This window comes from Trichosurus vulpecula, chromosome 5 (genome assembly GCF_011100635.1).
Source record: "Trichosurus vulpecula isolate mTriVul1 chromosome 5, mTriVul1.pri, whole genome shotgun sequence".
Classification (NCBI taxonomy): domain Eukaryota; kingdom Metazoa; phylum Chordata; class Mammalia; order Diprotodontia; family Phalangeridae; genus Trichosurus; species Trichosurus vulpecula.
This window is the reverse complement of record NC_050577.1, coordinates 242,803,473-242,821,215: the sequence shown is the minus strand read 5'-3', so window position 1 is coordinate 242,821,215 and position 17,743 is coordinate 242,803,473. Positions and strand designations below refer to the sequence as shown.

The following is a 17,743-nucleotide window of genomic DNA, read 5'->3' as shown; positions in this document are numbered from 1 at the left end:
AAAGCTGGATAGTGTTATCAGCCTACCGGCTAGTATACGAAAGATTGAGATTAAGTGAAAGACATGGGGGCACTCCTACCCCACAGGAAGAAGAGGAATCTCAGATAGCAGGAGACCAAACTGACTCAAATGAGAACTTTTCTATTAATGTGGCTAAGAGCAACAGGAGACCAAAAAAGCCCAGAGTGCATTTCAACCCAGCCCAGAAAGAGCCTGACTGCCTGCTTCGTCCTAGCCATGGTGGCAGAGGAAGTGAGTGGGGAGAGAATGAGACAATGTTAGGGGCTGAGGCACAAAACACTACTGGGGTTCAGGATGTGCCACACACAGAGAATAGGAGATGGTTAAATGATCAGACAAGGGCTCGACCCATACAAAGGAGGAAGACAGAAACCCGAGGTGAAGATTCAGTTACAAGGGAAATTCAGGAAGATTTCTCACCTCAAGAGGTCACAGATATTTTGAGTAGATTCAGCCAAAGAATAGGAGAACCATTGATATCTTGGATGGTAAGACTCAGTGATCAAGGGGCCGGTGGAATATCAGTAGATGGGACAGACTGCATGAGATTCATAGGTATCAGCCATGATCCTCTAGTTCAACAAGCTTTTAGGGAACATCATCAGCAAGGAGATGGTGATAGCAGGACTACTCTGTTGGCATTAGCCGCTGTGGGATGCAATAAGAGATATGCTACTGATTCTATGTGGCCCACTGAGCACAGACCCTGGTATTCACTTAGAGATTGTATCATGAGACTAAAGGAGGAGGTAATGAAGACTGCCATTATGACAGGAACTGCAGACAAATATTACAATGATTCAATGGAACTGCCTCATAGGAATTTAATAATTAAGACAGCTCCCCCTGCTTATAAACAACTAATTTTGAATTTATTACTTGGAGAAGTAGGGAGCCATCTTACAACAGTGATAAATAAGATTTTACAGTTACATGACTTAGGTGACTGGGGAGGGGATAGATCTCCTCGAGAGAGAAGGGTGAATAACCAGCAAACTTGGCGCCAAAGGAGAGTAACAAGGAAAGAAATGTTTACTGCTTTATTGAGAGCAGGAGTAGGTTTTGAAATGATAGATGGAATTTCAACCAATGAATTATACAGAATGTATAGAGGACTTGATAACACGAGAAATAGGGAAATAAGAACTGCTCCTGCAAGCCCACAAGCCACTCAGAGTGAAGGTGACCTTGTGTGATCAACGGATGAAAACTTGTACATCTGGGGAAAGGCTGGGAGGACAATCTTGGTCTATATCTAGGGTGGGATCCTCTTGGCTTCCTCATTATGTTCCTTTTGAAAAGAAACATTTCCCACCTGAGTTTGGCTCTGATGTTGGATCTTTGCATAACTGAAATCTCAACCAAACTTGAGATGATTTTATTTGAAGAATTATAGTCCATACTTGTCTATTCTTTTTGTCCTTTGTTTTGGCTAACCTTGTTGCTAGTTTTGTTTCCTTCAGGCTTAAGCACCCTGCACTTTCCGGTGACTGCCTAAGCATGTAGCATTCTTGGAATTCCTGCCAGCTCGTTAAAGAAATGACCTCTGGAATGGGACTTTTTGGGGGCAGGGCCATCTCTACATCCAATTTCAGCATGAAGAAGATATGGAAAATGAGACCTTCACCCCTCACCCCAAGATTTTGAGCCCCAATCGTTCAAGGGGGGTGGAAATGATGATAGTGTTCTGTTTATTTATTTTGTGTTATCCTTGCTGTGTTGTTTTATTGTTATGATATTATTGATCCTATGTAATGGATACAAGGATTTAGGGGTGGACATTTGAATTATTAATAATTATTTTGGGGATGATTGATTGAAGAGATTATCTTGCTGGGATCTAGGGGTGGATCACATTTGAATCGTTAACCAATGTTTGGGAATGTCACTGAATGATATGTTTTGCTTTATAATGAATGATATGTTTTAGTTTCCTTTGTAATTGGATCACAATGTATGTTCTAGGATACATGGCTGATTAGATTATGTATCCTATAACAAGGGGTGGAGTGTAGCCAGAATGGGCTTTGTTTTCTTTGAATGACTCAGCTTACCTCATTGAGCTTCCCTGGACGCTGGGGCTTGCTCTTCCGGGGCAGGACCAGACAACTTCCTGTGTGATGAGTCATGGGGCTGGCTGAGGGGAGGTGTTAATGTCTATGCTAGGGGGAGGGGCCAACTCAGGAACCAATCGGCCCTGGTCATTCGGGCGGAGCTTGATGATGTCAAAAACCCTATAAGAGGGGAGAGGACAGCTTGAAGATTCTTCTTTTCCTTTTCTGGTTGGAGCCAGCGACAGTTACATCGTCAGTTACAGCGACAGTTACATCGTCAGTTACAGTTGCAGCTTCAGTTACAGACACAGACACAGCTGAGGCAGGAGCTGCCAGTAGCAGAGCTGACCTACGGGAGGAAGCTGAACAAAGACTTCAGTCCAGTGGGTAATCTTATTACCATAAAGGGGGAAACATGATTTTGCTTTACGCAATCATGTTTCTCTGTAGCCTCCTGGTTACTCTTGCAAGGCGTACTTATTGGGCCTGGAAACTTTTCATTAATATATCAAAATGGGGCTGCTGGTTCATGGGTTGGTTACTGTGGAGCCTAAATAAATGTTTTGATTCTTCTGCCTTCTACTTTGAGAGTTTCTTATATCCGGCGGTTCCGAACCTTTCAGACATGTTTATGATCCTCTTTGAGATTATAAACTCGGTCCTCCTGATACAGCACTGTGCCAAGCAGTTTGCTCTAAAGAAATGTCTTTATCAGACACCTCATATTCCAGATGTGATGATTTGATTTATGATACATGTACATAAAATGATGCAGGAACGTGTGAAATTTATTGAATCTATAGTGTCACAATGCATCCTCATCAAGCAGCCTTTTTTTCCCCCAATAGAACATCACCTCCTTGAGCTTGAGGGCAGGGAAGTTCCATTCTTGTCTCTGCTTAGCCCATGCCTAGCTCAGAGCATGACAGAGTAGATACTTAATGAATATTTGCTGATTGGCTGATTTTTAAAACCCGTTATTTCTTTTTCTTGGATGATTTTCTTTCCTAGAGGAGTCATAGGTACCTTACATCATTCAGCAGAATTATTCTTTCTATAACCATTTTCCTGGCAACATTTCCATATCATCATTAGATTTCTATATCAAGAGCAATGCCAGGATCTTTTAAGAAAGCTTGGTGCCTCCTTTTTTGTTACTCCCAGATACCTCAATACCTCCCCCCAACCCCATATAGAATTACCTTATACTTCTTTGTATATATTCTGCATATACCTCTATATGCATATGTTGCCTTCTCTGATTAGATGGTAAGCTCCTTGAAGTAAAGAACTGTTTCACTTGTGTCTTTATATCCATAGCTCTTAAAACACATAATAGGTGCTTAATAAATGCTGATTAGTTGTAAATACTTGGCAATTCAGGTCTTTAAGAGGAGAAGTCAGTCAATCAATAAACATTTATTAAGTGCTTACTATTGTACCAGGCACTATGTTAAGTGCTATGGATATAAAGTCAGGGCTGGAGATAGACAATTAGGAGTCATATTCATAGAAATAACATTTAAAACTATAATGTTCTCTCCTTAGTGAATAAAGTATAGGGCAAGTATGGGTTCAGAGAGGTCAAAAAAAGATGACATTATCAGGTAGCACTGAATTACAGAATTTCAGAATTGGAAGGGATTTTAGTGACCATCTATTTCAACACCTACCGAAAATGAACCCTGATCAGGGTCAAATGTCATCCACTCCACGAAGCCTTCCTTAATATTCAGTAATCAGTAATTGCTATGCTCTTGGACTTCATAGAGAATACATTTTTGGGTAATTTTCTAATGTGCTTACTCTAAAATATTACCTCTCATACTTATATGTTTGTGTTTGCTATTAGACTGTAAGCACCGTGAGGAAAGAGAATGTGTCTTATCTAAATTTTGTATGCCCCTGGTGCCTAACACAGTACTCTGCACACAGTCAACATTTAACAATTATTTGGAGAATTAATAAACTAATAGAACTCACTACTTGCACAGGCAAAAATAGGCCAATTGCCCTATTTATCAAGTTCCAGAAAGGATGGCCCATGCACAGGTTCTTGGTATAAAAACAGACCATACCTGACCTGCAAGGGCTCCTGAGGAGTTTGGCATTGGCCACTTTCATATTGGTGTTGCAGATTTAGGTAGTCACCAACATGCAAGACTGTCTGCTTTAGGGAAAAAAAAATAAAGGTGAAACTCTCAATCCACATGGAAGTAGGAATCTTGCTCATTAGAGCAAGTCCCCCTATAAAATGAAATAGTGATCTTCTACTTTGTGGTTTGAGAACAGTGAGGTTGAACATTTTACTTACTTGCCTTCTTCAGCAGAGCTTCTTTCATGCACTGCTAGTCTTCCTGGAATCATTCCCCCATAGTTGGCAAATTTCCATCCTCGTATTTTCCCACTCCCTGTGATATCAAATCCATTGACCCTGAAGAGTAAACTCTCTTCTCCAACTGTTGGTGTCCACTATCCCATGCTTATCTCTCTCAACTCTGTGCCCCAATGTCCTATTTCAATTCTTCCCACTCTCTGGTGGGAAAAATGTTTGTATGATACACTTTTAAATTTAATCTTCATTATTCAGATCTTTTACACTTCTTTGTTTTTTTATTTTCATAATTTATTTAGATATTTTTTATTACAAACAGTGATATCCAAAATTCTACTAAACAACATATTAAAATGATCAAGGAATTTAATCATGTGACCTAAAACAAATCCAAATTTAATTTTCACCAACTATTAATTTAAGTTTAGACATTATATTTCCTATGTGTCCCCAGGAAAATTTCTTGGAAATTTTGCCACGATGCCAAGCCTGATACAATTGGGCTCCCACCAAAGCCTGATTTCTTATAAAATTATCTCAATAATAGAGGCAGAGTTTAAGTCAGAATTGTTTAGATCATCATCATTCCATTGTGCTTTTTATTTTAAGCAGTTTTTCATTAATCAATTTTTTTGTTGGTTTTCAACATTCACTTCCATAAGATTTTGAGTTTTAAACTTTCTCTCCCTTCTCCCTCCCCAAGACAGCATGCAACCTGATACAGATTTTCATAAGTCTAGACAATCGATAAAACCATAAATCAAGCTCTGATTTGTAGTGTTTTTTGATTCCTGAGAAGTAAATGCTCAAAATTTAACAATCATTTGTAATGAACCAGTTTGAGGGGGCTCCAGCACACCCTTGCTGGAGTCAGTTTTGAATCAAAGGAGTTCTAACCTATTATTGAACAAATAACCACCTCCTCAATCCAGTCCACATTCTTCATTGAGAGAATTGAGGCGATTAGGACAGCAAATGGTTAATTGTGAGAATTGGGTGACCCACACTGACACCATCTTGTGACTTGATACTGGAGTTAGCCCAGTTCCCTTTCTACTCAATTATGGGTCTAGTCCAAATTCCGTCTTATAAGAAAATTTTATTCAATTGTGAGTATTGGGAGAAAACTTGATTGCATTTTTTGAAGCTAATCCTGTGTGGCTGGGGATCTGGACCACCTCTCCCTGCTTCTTAGAGACCTTTAACTAAGGACCTAAGTTGTGGTGAACAGAAACCGGGTAAGATCCAAATAATGATGCAAGGAATTTTCTCATAGTTGTACATCTCAAGTAATTCATATGTGTTACCTGAAAACTGGCCCCATATGGAACAGTTATTGTTTCCTTGTGCATTTGATTGTCCACAGACTCTTGGGGGAATTGCCTTTTCTGAATTCAGGGAATTGTACCTGTTTACTCTTCCCCCTCCCGACTTGGAAAGCCCCTAATCTTTCCACCAATTAGATATCAGATTACCTAATGCTGTATTGTTTCCTTTTTAATTAATTGATCTTATTTTGTTCATTGTTTTTAATGTACAAAAGTCAATCTCCCTCTGTATTTGGGGTTCAGGCCTAAGCTGAAGAGGTCTGGTCCTGGTTTGTTAGGCAATCGGCATGCATTGTTTAATAAATCAACATTCTCAGAAGATCAAATTTTTGTTGCCTCGGTCACTTCGTGTTCCACCTGTCACCATTATGGAGAATAGTTTTCAATCAAGAAGTTCCTGATTCATTAATAAACAGAAAGCCACTCCCTAAATCCATTACTCACCAAAGATCAATCTTATCTATATTCACTGGTGGCAAATGAGGGAAAGATGAGTTATGTTATAATCCTCCTCCCAATAAAATAACTAGAAGGTGCCAATTGTTAACTATAATATTGCCACGGGTGGCTAAGCTGAATCTCACATCATTACGGCTATCTCAGCTCCCCATCGTATCTTTCCTGATTTTTCCTTGAAGCTTCACTTTTAATTTTGGACACCTCACTATGGAGCACAGCCACATACTAAATCACATCTAGACAAAGGCAATCAGGATGGAGGGAAGCTTGGAAATCATTTCCTAATTAGAAGACAGTGTTTGGCCCAGTAGAAGGGAAAACTCCGCAATAATCAGAGCTAACCAAACATATCTGTGCATGTATGTGTATGTAATCTTATGTAATATGTCACATTACGTTATGTTACATTATGTTACATTATGTTGTCAGGTCAGATTATATTTGTAAAATACATCCATATAAAAGCCAGTTGTTAAAGTTTCAGTCTGAGCATTTATACCTTAGAAAATGATGCATATGAATTAGGGCTTGCAATAGTTTTCTTGATTGGAGACTTAAGAAAATGATGAAGAAAATGTTAATGATTCAGATTAAAGTTTAAATTGTGTTATACATTATATATATGTGTGTGTGTGTGTGTGTGTGTGTGTGTGAGTATGTATGTGTACACACAAACACACACATGTGATGAAGAGGGAGTCTATTCCTAGACTTCAGAAATAGGATAGTGATAGTCCTACTGTTCTCTGCCTTCATCACATCTGGAGTGTCCTGCTCAGTTCTGGGCACCGTGATTTAAAGAAGACATTGATAAGCTGGAGAGTGACCAGAACATGGGGAAGGGCCTTGAATCCATGCCTTAAGAGGATTGAAGGAACTGGGCAGGTTTAGGCTGAAGAAGAAAAGTCAGGAGGGACATAATCACTATCTTCAAATATCTGAAGTATTGTCATGTGGACCAATTATTAGGATTGTTGTTTTACTCTAAAGGACTGAACCAAGAGCAATGGGATGGGGTGGGGGGGGGGGGAGGAGGGCATTACAGAGGTGGATTTAGCCTTGATGTCATGGCAGATTTCTTAACAGTTAGAGCTGTTCTAAAGTGAAATGAGCTGCTTTGAGAGCCGGTAAGTTTTCTCTCCTTGATGGTCTTCAAGCAAACATTGGATGACTATGTCTCAGGCATGTTCTGGTGAGAATTCATTTTGTTTATGAGCTTGATTAGATGGTCACCGAGGTCCTTCCCAAATATCAAATTCCACAATTTTAGATGTTTAGCTACCCAGTGTAGTTCTAGTAAATAGAATCTGGTTTATGTATAGAATTACAAAGAGATAGATTTTAGCTAAATATAAGCTGGAACTTCCTAAGTTAGATCTCTCCGAATGGGAATGCTTTCACAAAATAGTGAGCTCCCTGTCATTGTAAGTGTCCAAACAAAGGCTCAGTGACCATCTGGGACAGAATTATAGACTCTTAGAATTGGAAGAGACCTCTGGCTGTCAGATGAGTCTGTTAGCCCCTTAGCATTTTGTCAAAGAAAATTATTTTTAAAAAGGAGAGTTCCTTTTTGCTTTTAAAGAAAATTCCAATAAGTACAGTAAAACAATTTTTTTTAAGTTACACAACAGTTGTCCACTGAAGTCCTATTCAGTTGCCGCATGATGGCATGTTCTCAAAGACTGTACCAATGGGGCACATCCACTGACGAATCTGACCAAGCTGGAAAAGTTTTAAGAATAACAGTAAATAAGTTTGATGTGAAGGTAAATGTAGAACCTACGTTGGATTACATGCTGTCTTGGTGGGGGGGAGGAGAGGGAGGGAGAAAAAATTCAGAACCCAAAAACCTGTGGAACTGAATGTTGTAAACTAAAAATAAAAAATAAATTTATAAAAAAAATAACAGTTATAATATCTTTTGTCTGTTATCTGACTAGTAGCCTGGTTAAGTTTGGAAAAGCTCATCACGAGGTTGGCCATGAAGTGATAAGATTTTGGCCATAGCAGTTCACAAAGATTGTCTTTGAATGCAGAAAGGAATTGCAATCTGTGTCAGTGGAGAGAGGACCCACCCACACTATTGAAATCACGGATCTTTGAAGAACTGAAGATTCTGAGTCTCACAGAAAAGACCAGATGCCAAAAAGCAGCCCCACAGATGGGACTGGAAACACAGTGACTTGGGCTTGAGTGGGTTGGGGCTAAGCTGTCTTCATGCCTGGATGAGGCAAGTCTTTAGGTAGGTCTCTTCCTGGATACCATCCCTGATCTTAGATCAGGATCCTTAGACCTCTGTGTGTCTCAAATCATTTATTCCTTCTGATGAATATGGTGGGGGTGGAGGGGTTGGTAAAGAGGAGGGATGGATACAGAGATCAGAGACCAAAGTGAATGAAAATAAACTGTTGTTTTTCTGCTATTAACCTGTTGTTGGTCTTTCTGTAGGTGAAATCCCCAGGACTTAGCACAGTGCCTGGCACATAATAGATACAATAAGGATTGTCTCTCCCTGTATTTGTATACTAAGGACCACAGAATCACACAGACCCAAAGTTGGAAGATAATTCAGCAGTCAACTAGGCCAGCTTGTACGCAGAAAAAACCCCTCTACCACACACTCAACAATTGGTCATCTAACCTTTATTTGAAGACTACCAATGAGGAAAACTCCACTACCTCCCAAAAGGCAGTCCATTACACTTATAGAGATATCTAGTTGCTAAATTAAATTTTTCCTGAGTTGCCCTTGAAATCAGCCTCTTTGAAATTTCTATTCATTGCTCCAAGTTCTGTGCCTTGGCACCAAGGAGAACAAGTACAGCCCCTTGTCCATGTAACAGCCCCTCAAATACTTGAAGGTAACCACCATGTCTTCTCAAGTCTTTTCTTCCCAAGGCTAAGTACTCCCAGTTCTTTCAACTGATCCTTATATGATAGAATACTGAGGCCCTTAACCATGTTTGGTTAGATACTTAATGAAAACCTTCCCTAAAATATAACATTCTGAACTAAAAACAATACTCCAGATGTGGTGTGATTAGAATACAATAGCATTCTCACCTTCTTATTTATAGATGTTCTGTCTCTCTTAGTGAAGCCCTAATTCACATTGGATCTTCCCTATCTAACTGTAGGCATCCCTCAAGGTTCTGTCCTGGGTCTTCTTTTATCCTCCCTCTATACTACTTCTTTTGGTGATCTCTTAGCTCCCATGTATTTAATTACCATCTCTACACTGATGATTCTGAAATCTACCTGTCCTGCCCCAATCTCTCTGTTCATCTCTGATCTCCAACTGCAACTTGTGTTTCCCCATAAACCTTCCCACTCACATACCCCTGATCCAGCCTTTTCTACTTACTCTAGGAGGGCAACTCCATCCTCCCAGTTCCTCAGGCTCCCAATCTAGGAACCATCCTAAATTCCTCACTATTTCTCATCACCCCCCACCCCATATCCAATCTGTTGTTGAGGCCCATCAATTTCACCTTTCTGATATCTTTTGAATGTGCCCCTCTTCTCTCCTCTGACACTGCTACCCCTCTGGTACAGGTCCTTATCTCCTCACTCCTAGATTATTTCAGTAGTCTCCTGGGGGAGCGGAGGGACCTGCCTGCATCAAGCCTCTCCCCATTCCAATCCATCCTCTACTGAGTCCCTAAAATGATTTTCCTAAAGTGCAGGCCCTACTATGTCGCCCTCCTACTCAATAAACTATATTATTTCCAAAGAGAGGGCAGTGACCATCCAAGTACTTAATAGAGACACTTCAGTTAACTCACATGAGCTCTGGATTTGGAATCAAAAATCAACTTGCACCCCACTTGGGACTTGTAGTTCCCAGACTTCATCTCTAATACTCTGTCCTATTACACTGCATATTAAGGGAATGAATCAATAACTTTTAATTCCCTAAAGCCTTGGTTTGTCAGATGTGACTCTCTTTCCCAAAAGAAAAAATGAGAAGGGGGTGCCTAGATACTCTAAACCAGAGGTGTCAAACATGCTGTTCTTTGGTCACATGTAGTCTACGGAATTCCAGATCCAAATTAGATTAAAACATAATTATAATGTAAATGTAAAATAAAAATACAATAAAACAGATAATACTACATTTTAAAACTAAGTCAACATGTGGCCTGAAGGGATCCTTATGTATGGATTAGTAGCCCCTGTTTCTATTTGGGTTTGACATCACTACTAAATACATATAGTCTTAGAGGATCTGGGGCACTGAGAGATTATAACTTAGATATACTTATTTATATATGTTTATATTTTGTTCCCTGACCTCTAAGAGGTAGCTCAGTGGTACAATGGTTAAGGCCCTGGACTAGGAACCAAGAAGATCTATGTGACCCTGGAATACTCATTTAACTTCCTTCTGCCTTAGCTTCTTCATCTGTAAAATGGATAACATGGAATAACAGCATCGACCACTCAAGGTTTTGTAAGAATAAAATGAGGTAATTTGTAAAAATCTTTACAAACCTTAAAATACTTACATAAATGCTATTATTATTATTAAAATATAGACTCTCTGAGGACAGGGACTGCCTAAATTTTATCTTTGCATCTTGCATCACAATAATGGATAATATTTTTGACTTTCTCCAGTTCACATAGCCAATAGGTGTGATTTCATTCTGGATCTCCCTAACTCGGAGTGAAGACTCTTTATCTATTATGCCATGATGCCTCTACTAATAAGTCCAGAGATGACTACCAACACTAATATGAAATAAAGTATTTTCCCTAGGTGCCAGCTCACCCTAATTTGTCCTAGCGAATTGAACAGAGGCCCTTAGCAAATGTTTGCTGAATGAAGAAACATTGAATTTAATAGCTCTGGAATTTTTTTAATGACACCTACTTTTACAGGATAGTCAGGTGAGAGGAAACGGGAGGGGGCAATTTGTTGCACCCAGATTTAAACTAAAATTAAATAGCAAACTATATATTTCTGAAACAGTTCTTTCTCAGTAATAGGGATGTGAGGTTCATTACTGTGTCCGGTCAAGCAAGCACTGCATTCTCTAGTACCAAAAACGTGACCTCTTCAGCCTCTGTAGAAAAACCATTAAAGCTGAAAACAAAAAAATTCCTAATGAAATGTTAGAAAATGCCCTGAAAAGACTGCAGTCTCATGACTCTGTATAACAGGGGTTATTAACCATTTTTGTGTGTATCATGTATCCATTTGGCAGTCTGGTAAAACCTCTGGCCCCTTTCTCAGGATGATGTTTTAAAATGTATAAAATGCATAGAATTACAAAGGAAGCCAATCATATTGAAATATAGTTATCAAGATGCATTTTTTAAAAAGTTCATAGACTCCAGGTTAAGAATCACTGCCGTGTAGAAGATAAAAGCAAATTTTTGTGAAATAATGAAATACACGGGGTTTCACGATTTACCTTTGGTTGCCTTAAAGGTAGTTGAGTAATGGTCTTTTTAAAAGAGTAAGAATCCTGAGGTCTTTGGAGTTCTCTCCCTTGGAATATTGGTTATATTCATCATATTCACTCCTGGAACCTTTCTCTCTCTGTCTCTATCTCTCTGTCTCTGTCCATCTGTCTCTGTCTTTCTCTGTGTCTCTCTCTGTGTCGCTCCCCGTCTCTGTCTCTCTCTTTCTCTCTCCTTTCCTCAACTCTCCTACTAACTTCTTCTCTCCCCCTTTCCCCTCCTCCCTTCCCCTTCTCTTCCTTCTCTTCCCTTCCCCTTCCCTACTCCCCTCTCTCCTTCCTTCTCCTCCCCTCCCCTCTCCTGTCCTTATCTCTGTCTGTCTCTGTCTCTTTCTCTGTCTGTCTGTCTCCCCCACCCCTTCTCCTTCTTTTCCATCCCTCTCTTTCTTTCCCTGTCTGCAAGATATTTACTTATTCTGACAGGTAAATGCATGAATAACCAAAAGTAGCACCATACTAGATAAGAAACTATACTAGTTGAAGGAACAACTCATTAAGTCTTTGACATCCAAAATGGTTTATCTTGGTTTAACTTTAGTAATGCATGAAATCTTGGCTTCCATTTTCCATACAAAATAATTGTTCCTTTTTCTGTTTCAAAGAAGTTGATAAATGGAAGGTATTTTCTTTTTTCCATAAATATCCTTTGAGTATTTAAGATGTCATTGACTTAGCACGTACACCAAAGACATATGGAATATGCTCCAAAACGATCATTCTTTTCTTTTGCAAAGAGGTCCCAAATTATTGAGGATTTATTACTTCAACATCATCCACTCATTGATTCTTGTCCTTTTTACATTTTTTTTCTTTTGGCAAGAGCAGAATAAGACCTAGGATTTCACTGATGTAAGGAAACCACTGATGTAGAAACTCCCTCTCCCAGTGTAGGTACAGATTAAAAAAAAGATAAAACTCATCTCTAAATTCTAGTTTTTGAAGTACATGGAGAAATTAAACAATTTGACAGTGGTCACAGTCTAAGATAGGAAGTGAAACCAAATTTTATGATTTCAAAATCTTCTCCCTACTATGCTCCTGCCTCTCTGAGTGTTTTTACATAAGGCATTATAATTTTCATGTTACCCAAACTTTGTCTTTTTTATATCATTTTCTAGAACAACTTCCTTCTCTCTTTTTAACCGATATGTCAATCATTTTAATGATCTTCAAGGTTTTGTTTTTTTTTTTTAATAAATTCTTCCTTCCCAATTTCCTTAGCCACATTTTAAGTAACTCAAAGTGGATCTAGTATAGACAAAATATTCTATAATGATGATATATGTGCTGGCTGGTTAAGAAAATTTAGAGTTGCCACTCATTTAGGGAGAAAAAAAACAAGCAAGAAGCAGCTAGAAATACTCTTATAAATTAAAAAAAAAACTCTATTCAAATATTTTTGTAAATAAATGTAGCTGGCAATAATTTCAACTCCCAACAAAAGAACAGTTTGAATGCAAAAAAAAAGAGTAATTCAAGATACGGATTAAATCTTCCTAAAGATTGTGAATTTTTTTAAATTACTCAATAGTTAGACAATTATCTTACATTTTCTATTATTACTAACCATAGATTCAACAAATTCAAAAATTCCATTAAAACTTCTGTTAAGAAGACATGCTTGTATTTAGCACATCTAGCTAAATATCCTACAAATTGTATCATATTATACAAGTTTATCAAGCCTTAATTAATATTTTAATTAGCTATTGCAGTTTTTTTTAAAAGACTCTTGAACAATACTCATTTTCATAAAATGGTTTTATCTTGGAAATTCAATACTGCTTTATAAAGGTCTTCCACTAAAGACCTACTTCAACATATCTTTGTGTTGTGGAGGTGAAACCTCGGTATCGAAGTCTGTGATAGTGAAGTACAAGGCTTTTTAGGATCCTGCCAAGCTGGAAAGGCTTTGAGTATAAATCTAGTGAGAGACTATTATATTGTCCTAGGACAGGCATGACCAAGCTTAGAAGCCCATCAGCACGTTAACTGCAGCCATAGTAACTCCTAAAAACCATTTACTAAAGTCAAGTCATAGAGAGTTCATGAGAACTGACATTGACTGAGATAATATATTTAAACCATTCTTTCAGTCTCTGAGCACTATATAAATGGCAGCTATTGTTATTGTGATCAGCGACAGTAGACAGATTACTGAAAATGATGGAATTTCAAATCTTTGAAGTACTGACATTTTAGGAAGAAATTTAAAAAGCCAACTTAAATACTCTAGTTCATAAAGTACTGTACACACATGTATAAATATACACATGCACACATATACATATACATGTGTATATGTATGTATAAATATGTTTATCAACATGAATTGCCTATTTTCAAAATTTTGGAAAATTGTAAAAGAGACATTAAGACAATACCAATCATAACTACATAATTCTTTAAATGATTTAGAAGGTCTATCAGGATCTTGCAATGTCTCAGAGTCATCATTATGAACATAAATTGTCCCTGTATCCTGGTTATCAAGAAATGCTGGTTCATAGAAAGTTCTACTTGTCAAGTTGGGAATAAATAATAATTTCCTCTATTAAGACTAAAAAATATACAAAATCAAAACACAGATTTTTAATAATTAAAAATTAACTAAACAGACCAAAAACTTGACTTACCATATTACAGCTCTATATCAAAATGACCATGAAAAAACAAATTTTGAGAATGATGAAATTAACTACAAAGACACATTTACCATTAGTGATAACAGCTTCTTACTCAATAAAATGTTATGTTTCATTTATAGCCTTCTGTGTGTATACTTTGGGAAAACTGTCACAATAATAAGTTAAATTCACAAAGGTTTTTTTGAACAAAATTTAAATTTTGCATATGCTGATTTCACAGAAAAAAAACTTTACACAATGATATATTTATTTAAAATTCACAAAGAAGAATGATCCATGAAAAAACACATTCTACAAATACTACTTGGAAAAAGAATTATGCATTTATCATAAAATACTGACAAAATTTAGGATTAGCTATGGTTAGTGAGATCATTTTTTTCAAGAAAACATGACTCAAGTGGCTTCATACTTACAACAACCTATATTTTTATCAAAATATTTATTTCAGAATATTATGGCTAATTTTCCTTATCCTACTTTTCTGAAAATACTTAGAATGCATACTATGTATTTATGACAGCTGATGATATGATTAATTAAAATACATTTTAAATATTCTAGTTTTCTTCCAAAATATTTAGTAGTGTTTCTCTTTTATCTAAATCCTAACACTAATGATGAAAATGAACATCACTTCAAATATTTCTGGCTCAAACAAACCCCGCTATATGTATGCCACTTTTCTGGTGTGGGATTAGCAACCACACTCTTCATTTTACAGTTGAGAATAGTAGAGCAAAGGAGATGAGTGAATCAAAGGTGGATTACATTAGAATCTAGCCTTACTCACAATTGGTTACTTTTCAACTTGACCAGACACATGTTATTTTAGGGCTATTTAAGTCTTCTAATTTAGATTACTTTAACATAAATGAATTTAAATTGTGAATTTAATCTTTTTTTCCTTTCTTCCTTTTTGTCTATTTTCCAAGGAGCAATAATATATACAAGATAATCTAATGGAAAAGGACAAGGAAATGTTTAAACATTCAAGTATGTTACATTTGCATTTGAGCCATTTACATGGTTTAAGATATCATAAATATTTCATCATATTCTTTTCCATCTTCTATTTATACCAACCTGTCACATATGTTCTATAAGTACACCTCAGTGCACCCTTTAATAACCAAAAGGCGCATTCTTCCAACTTAGCTTTTCAATTTATGTATATGAACAAAGACACTATGAATATAGAAGAATTATGAACTCCTGAAGAGAGACTGGATAGGTCAGTCCTCTAATTAAGTAGAGTTATAGGGTAATAGCCAATAGCATATAATCTGGGGTTGTGTGCCTTTGCACAACAAAATTTAGAGCTTTATAAACTAAGTTTATGTACAAACATGACATTTTTATGGGCATCCCTTCATGATCCTCTATCTTATACAGTCAGCTCTAACGTGATTGCAGGCACTAACGAAAATCTAGAATTATATTACAATTTCCTTTAACATAACTTTTCATTCTAATATTTGCAGCATATTCCATACAAGTTGCACTGTTTTGTTTACAGGTGAGTAAACTCAAAATTCACTGAAGCTTTATTCAGGGTGGGAGAAGGAATTTGGAGAGGCAGAGATATAGAAAGAGGAACAGAAGAGAAAGATAGAAAGAATTGACAACATCGACATTCATATGCATTTCTTTCTAGATGGAATTTTCCCATTGACAATGATAAAAATGAACTCCAGAGCATCTCCACTGTGTTCAACAAAACGACAAGCAGTACAGTTCCTTCAGCGTCTCACACACACCCACAAACACAGTCCTTGTTCTAGAAATATTCCCCTTTCCAGACACGATATCTTTTGAAGAACTATGTGTATGAGGACTGAGAGAAGTCCCAGAAAAATAATATATTTCATACTACCTCACATTCAATTTGTCTCCCATTTGAAATTTTCGGTGTGGGCAAATTTTCATTTGTGCACTTTTCAAAACTAAATCCCCCAAGAATTCCTTAAGATATTAATGAAATCTTCATCATCTGATATTCCAAAACTTAGTCCTTCATAGTAATCTTCAAATTCACAGTATAACACTTCATGGGGATGGCTACAGGCATTCTCTAGGGTTTCTATAAATGAAGATTTAATTTCTTCCTCTGTTGCACAACCTGCAAAACAGGGCAGGTTGTAAAACAATCTTCTGAAGAATTGAATAAGGCATTAGCTCTATTAAAAAAAATACTTAATCAGTTTATGAAATCACACTGTTAACAGCTTGAAATTATACATTAAAACTACTGTTCAATTTATTCCAACATTTTTCCCATGAACTAGAATTTATTGGTGATTGGAGGTTGCAGGGGAAACACAGGGAAGAAAATTCATAAGTGATATTTATCAGTAAATATTTTAAGGGCTATTTAAAAACTTTTAAAAGATTGTATTCAATATTAATTTATGAGTGAAGACTTTTTATAATCTAGGGTGAGGAACCTTCTCCCACTGAGTTACTGAGCCATATTCACAAAGAAAAATAGATGAAAAATACATTCTACACATATTAGAGAGGAGGAGGGAAGCAATCAGGAGACACAAAAAACAATCAGACTGGGTATTTGTGTTATAGAAAGATAATCTTCCATTTATCTGTTTGCTTGGATTTTTTTTATATTAAGAAAAGTAAACACAAAACATAAGATTGTAGTCAATGAGTGAAACATATTTATGTCTCTATCTCAGTTTTGTATTACATTGAGGAACAAAGAGGAGTAAGAGACAATGAAAAGGGGAGTAAAAATGAGGGTTTTGGAAGAGCAAATGTGCAGCCCAAGTAGTAGGAGAGAAAGAAATGAAGAGACAAAGACAAAGAAAGACTCAGAGAGAAAAAAAAAGAGACACAGAGAATATGAGAGAGATGAAAGAAGTACTTTGGTATGTATCACACACACGCACATACAAATACACATACAGACACACGGGTATATATAAAAGAATACCTGGAATCCCAGGATTTTAGTGTACCCACTTTGACCAAGAGAGGGAAGTAGTCTCTTAAAGTGGAAAGAGTCCAGGACATGGGATCAGATGACCGGGGTGTTTAAATCTGCAACTAGATATGACTTCAAATAAATCACTTATGCCCTTTGGGACTCAGTTTACTTCTCTGTAAAAGGAGGAAATTTGACTCAAGGACCTAAAAGGTCCCTTCCTGTTCTGGGTATATGCTTGTGTATCACTGAACCCCAGTTTCTTCATCTGTAAAAGGGGGTGAGTAATGCTTGCAACTACCCATTCCACAAAATTGTTATGATGACTAATAAGATATCACACATGAAAAGACTTCATAACTAAAAAGCATTATAGAGAAAGAAATTAAAGGTTTAAGACAGGCAAAGAAGCAATAAAAAACTATCCATTTGCTAATAATATGATTGTTTATTTAGATAAACCTAGACAATCGGCAAAATTGCTAATTA

General features: G+C 37.0%; 1 protein-coding gene across 1 annotated transcript in view; it reads right to left on the bottom strand.

Moving 5' to 3' along the window:
• Positions 1 to 16,259: 16,259 nt before the first annotated feature.
• The window catches only part of CAPS2 (calcyphosine 2), a 54,798-nt gene continuing 53,314 nt past the window's right edge, over positions 16,260 to 17,743 (bottom strand). The window contains exon 17 of the mRNA XM_036761517.1: positions 16,260 to 16,435. Within this exon, the coding sequence (XP_036617412.1) occupies positions 16,260 to 16,435 (176 nt within the window). The remainder of the gene's footprint in view (positions 16,436 to 17,743) is intronic.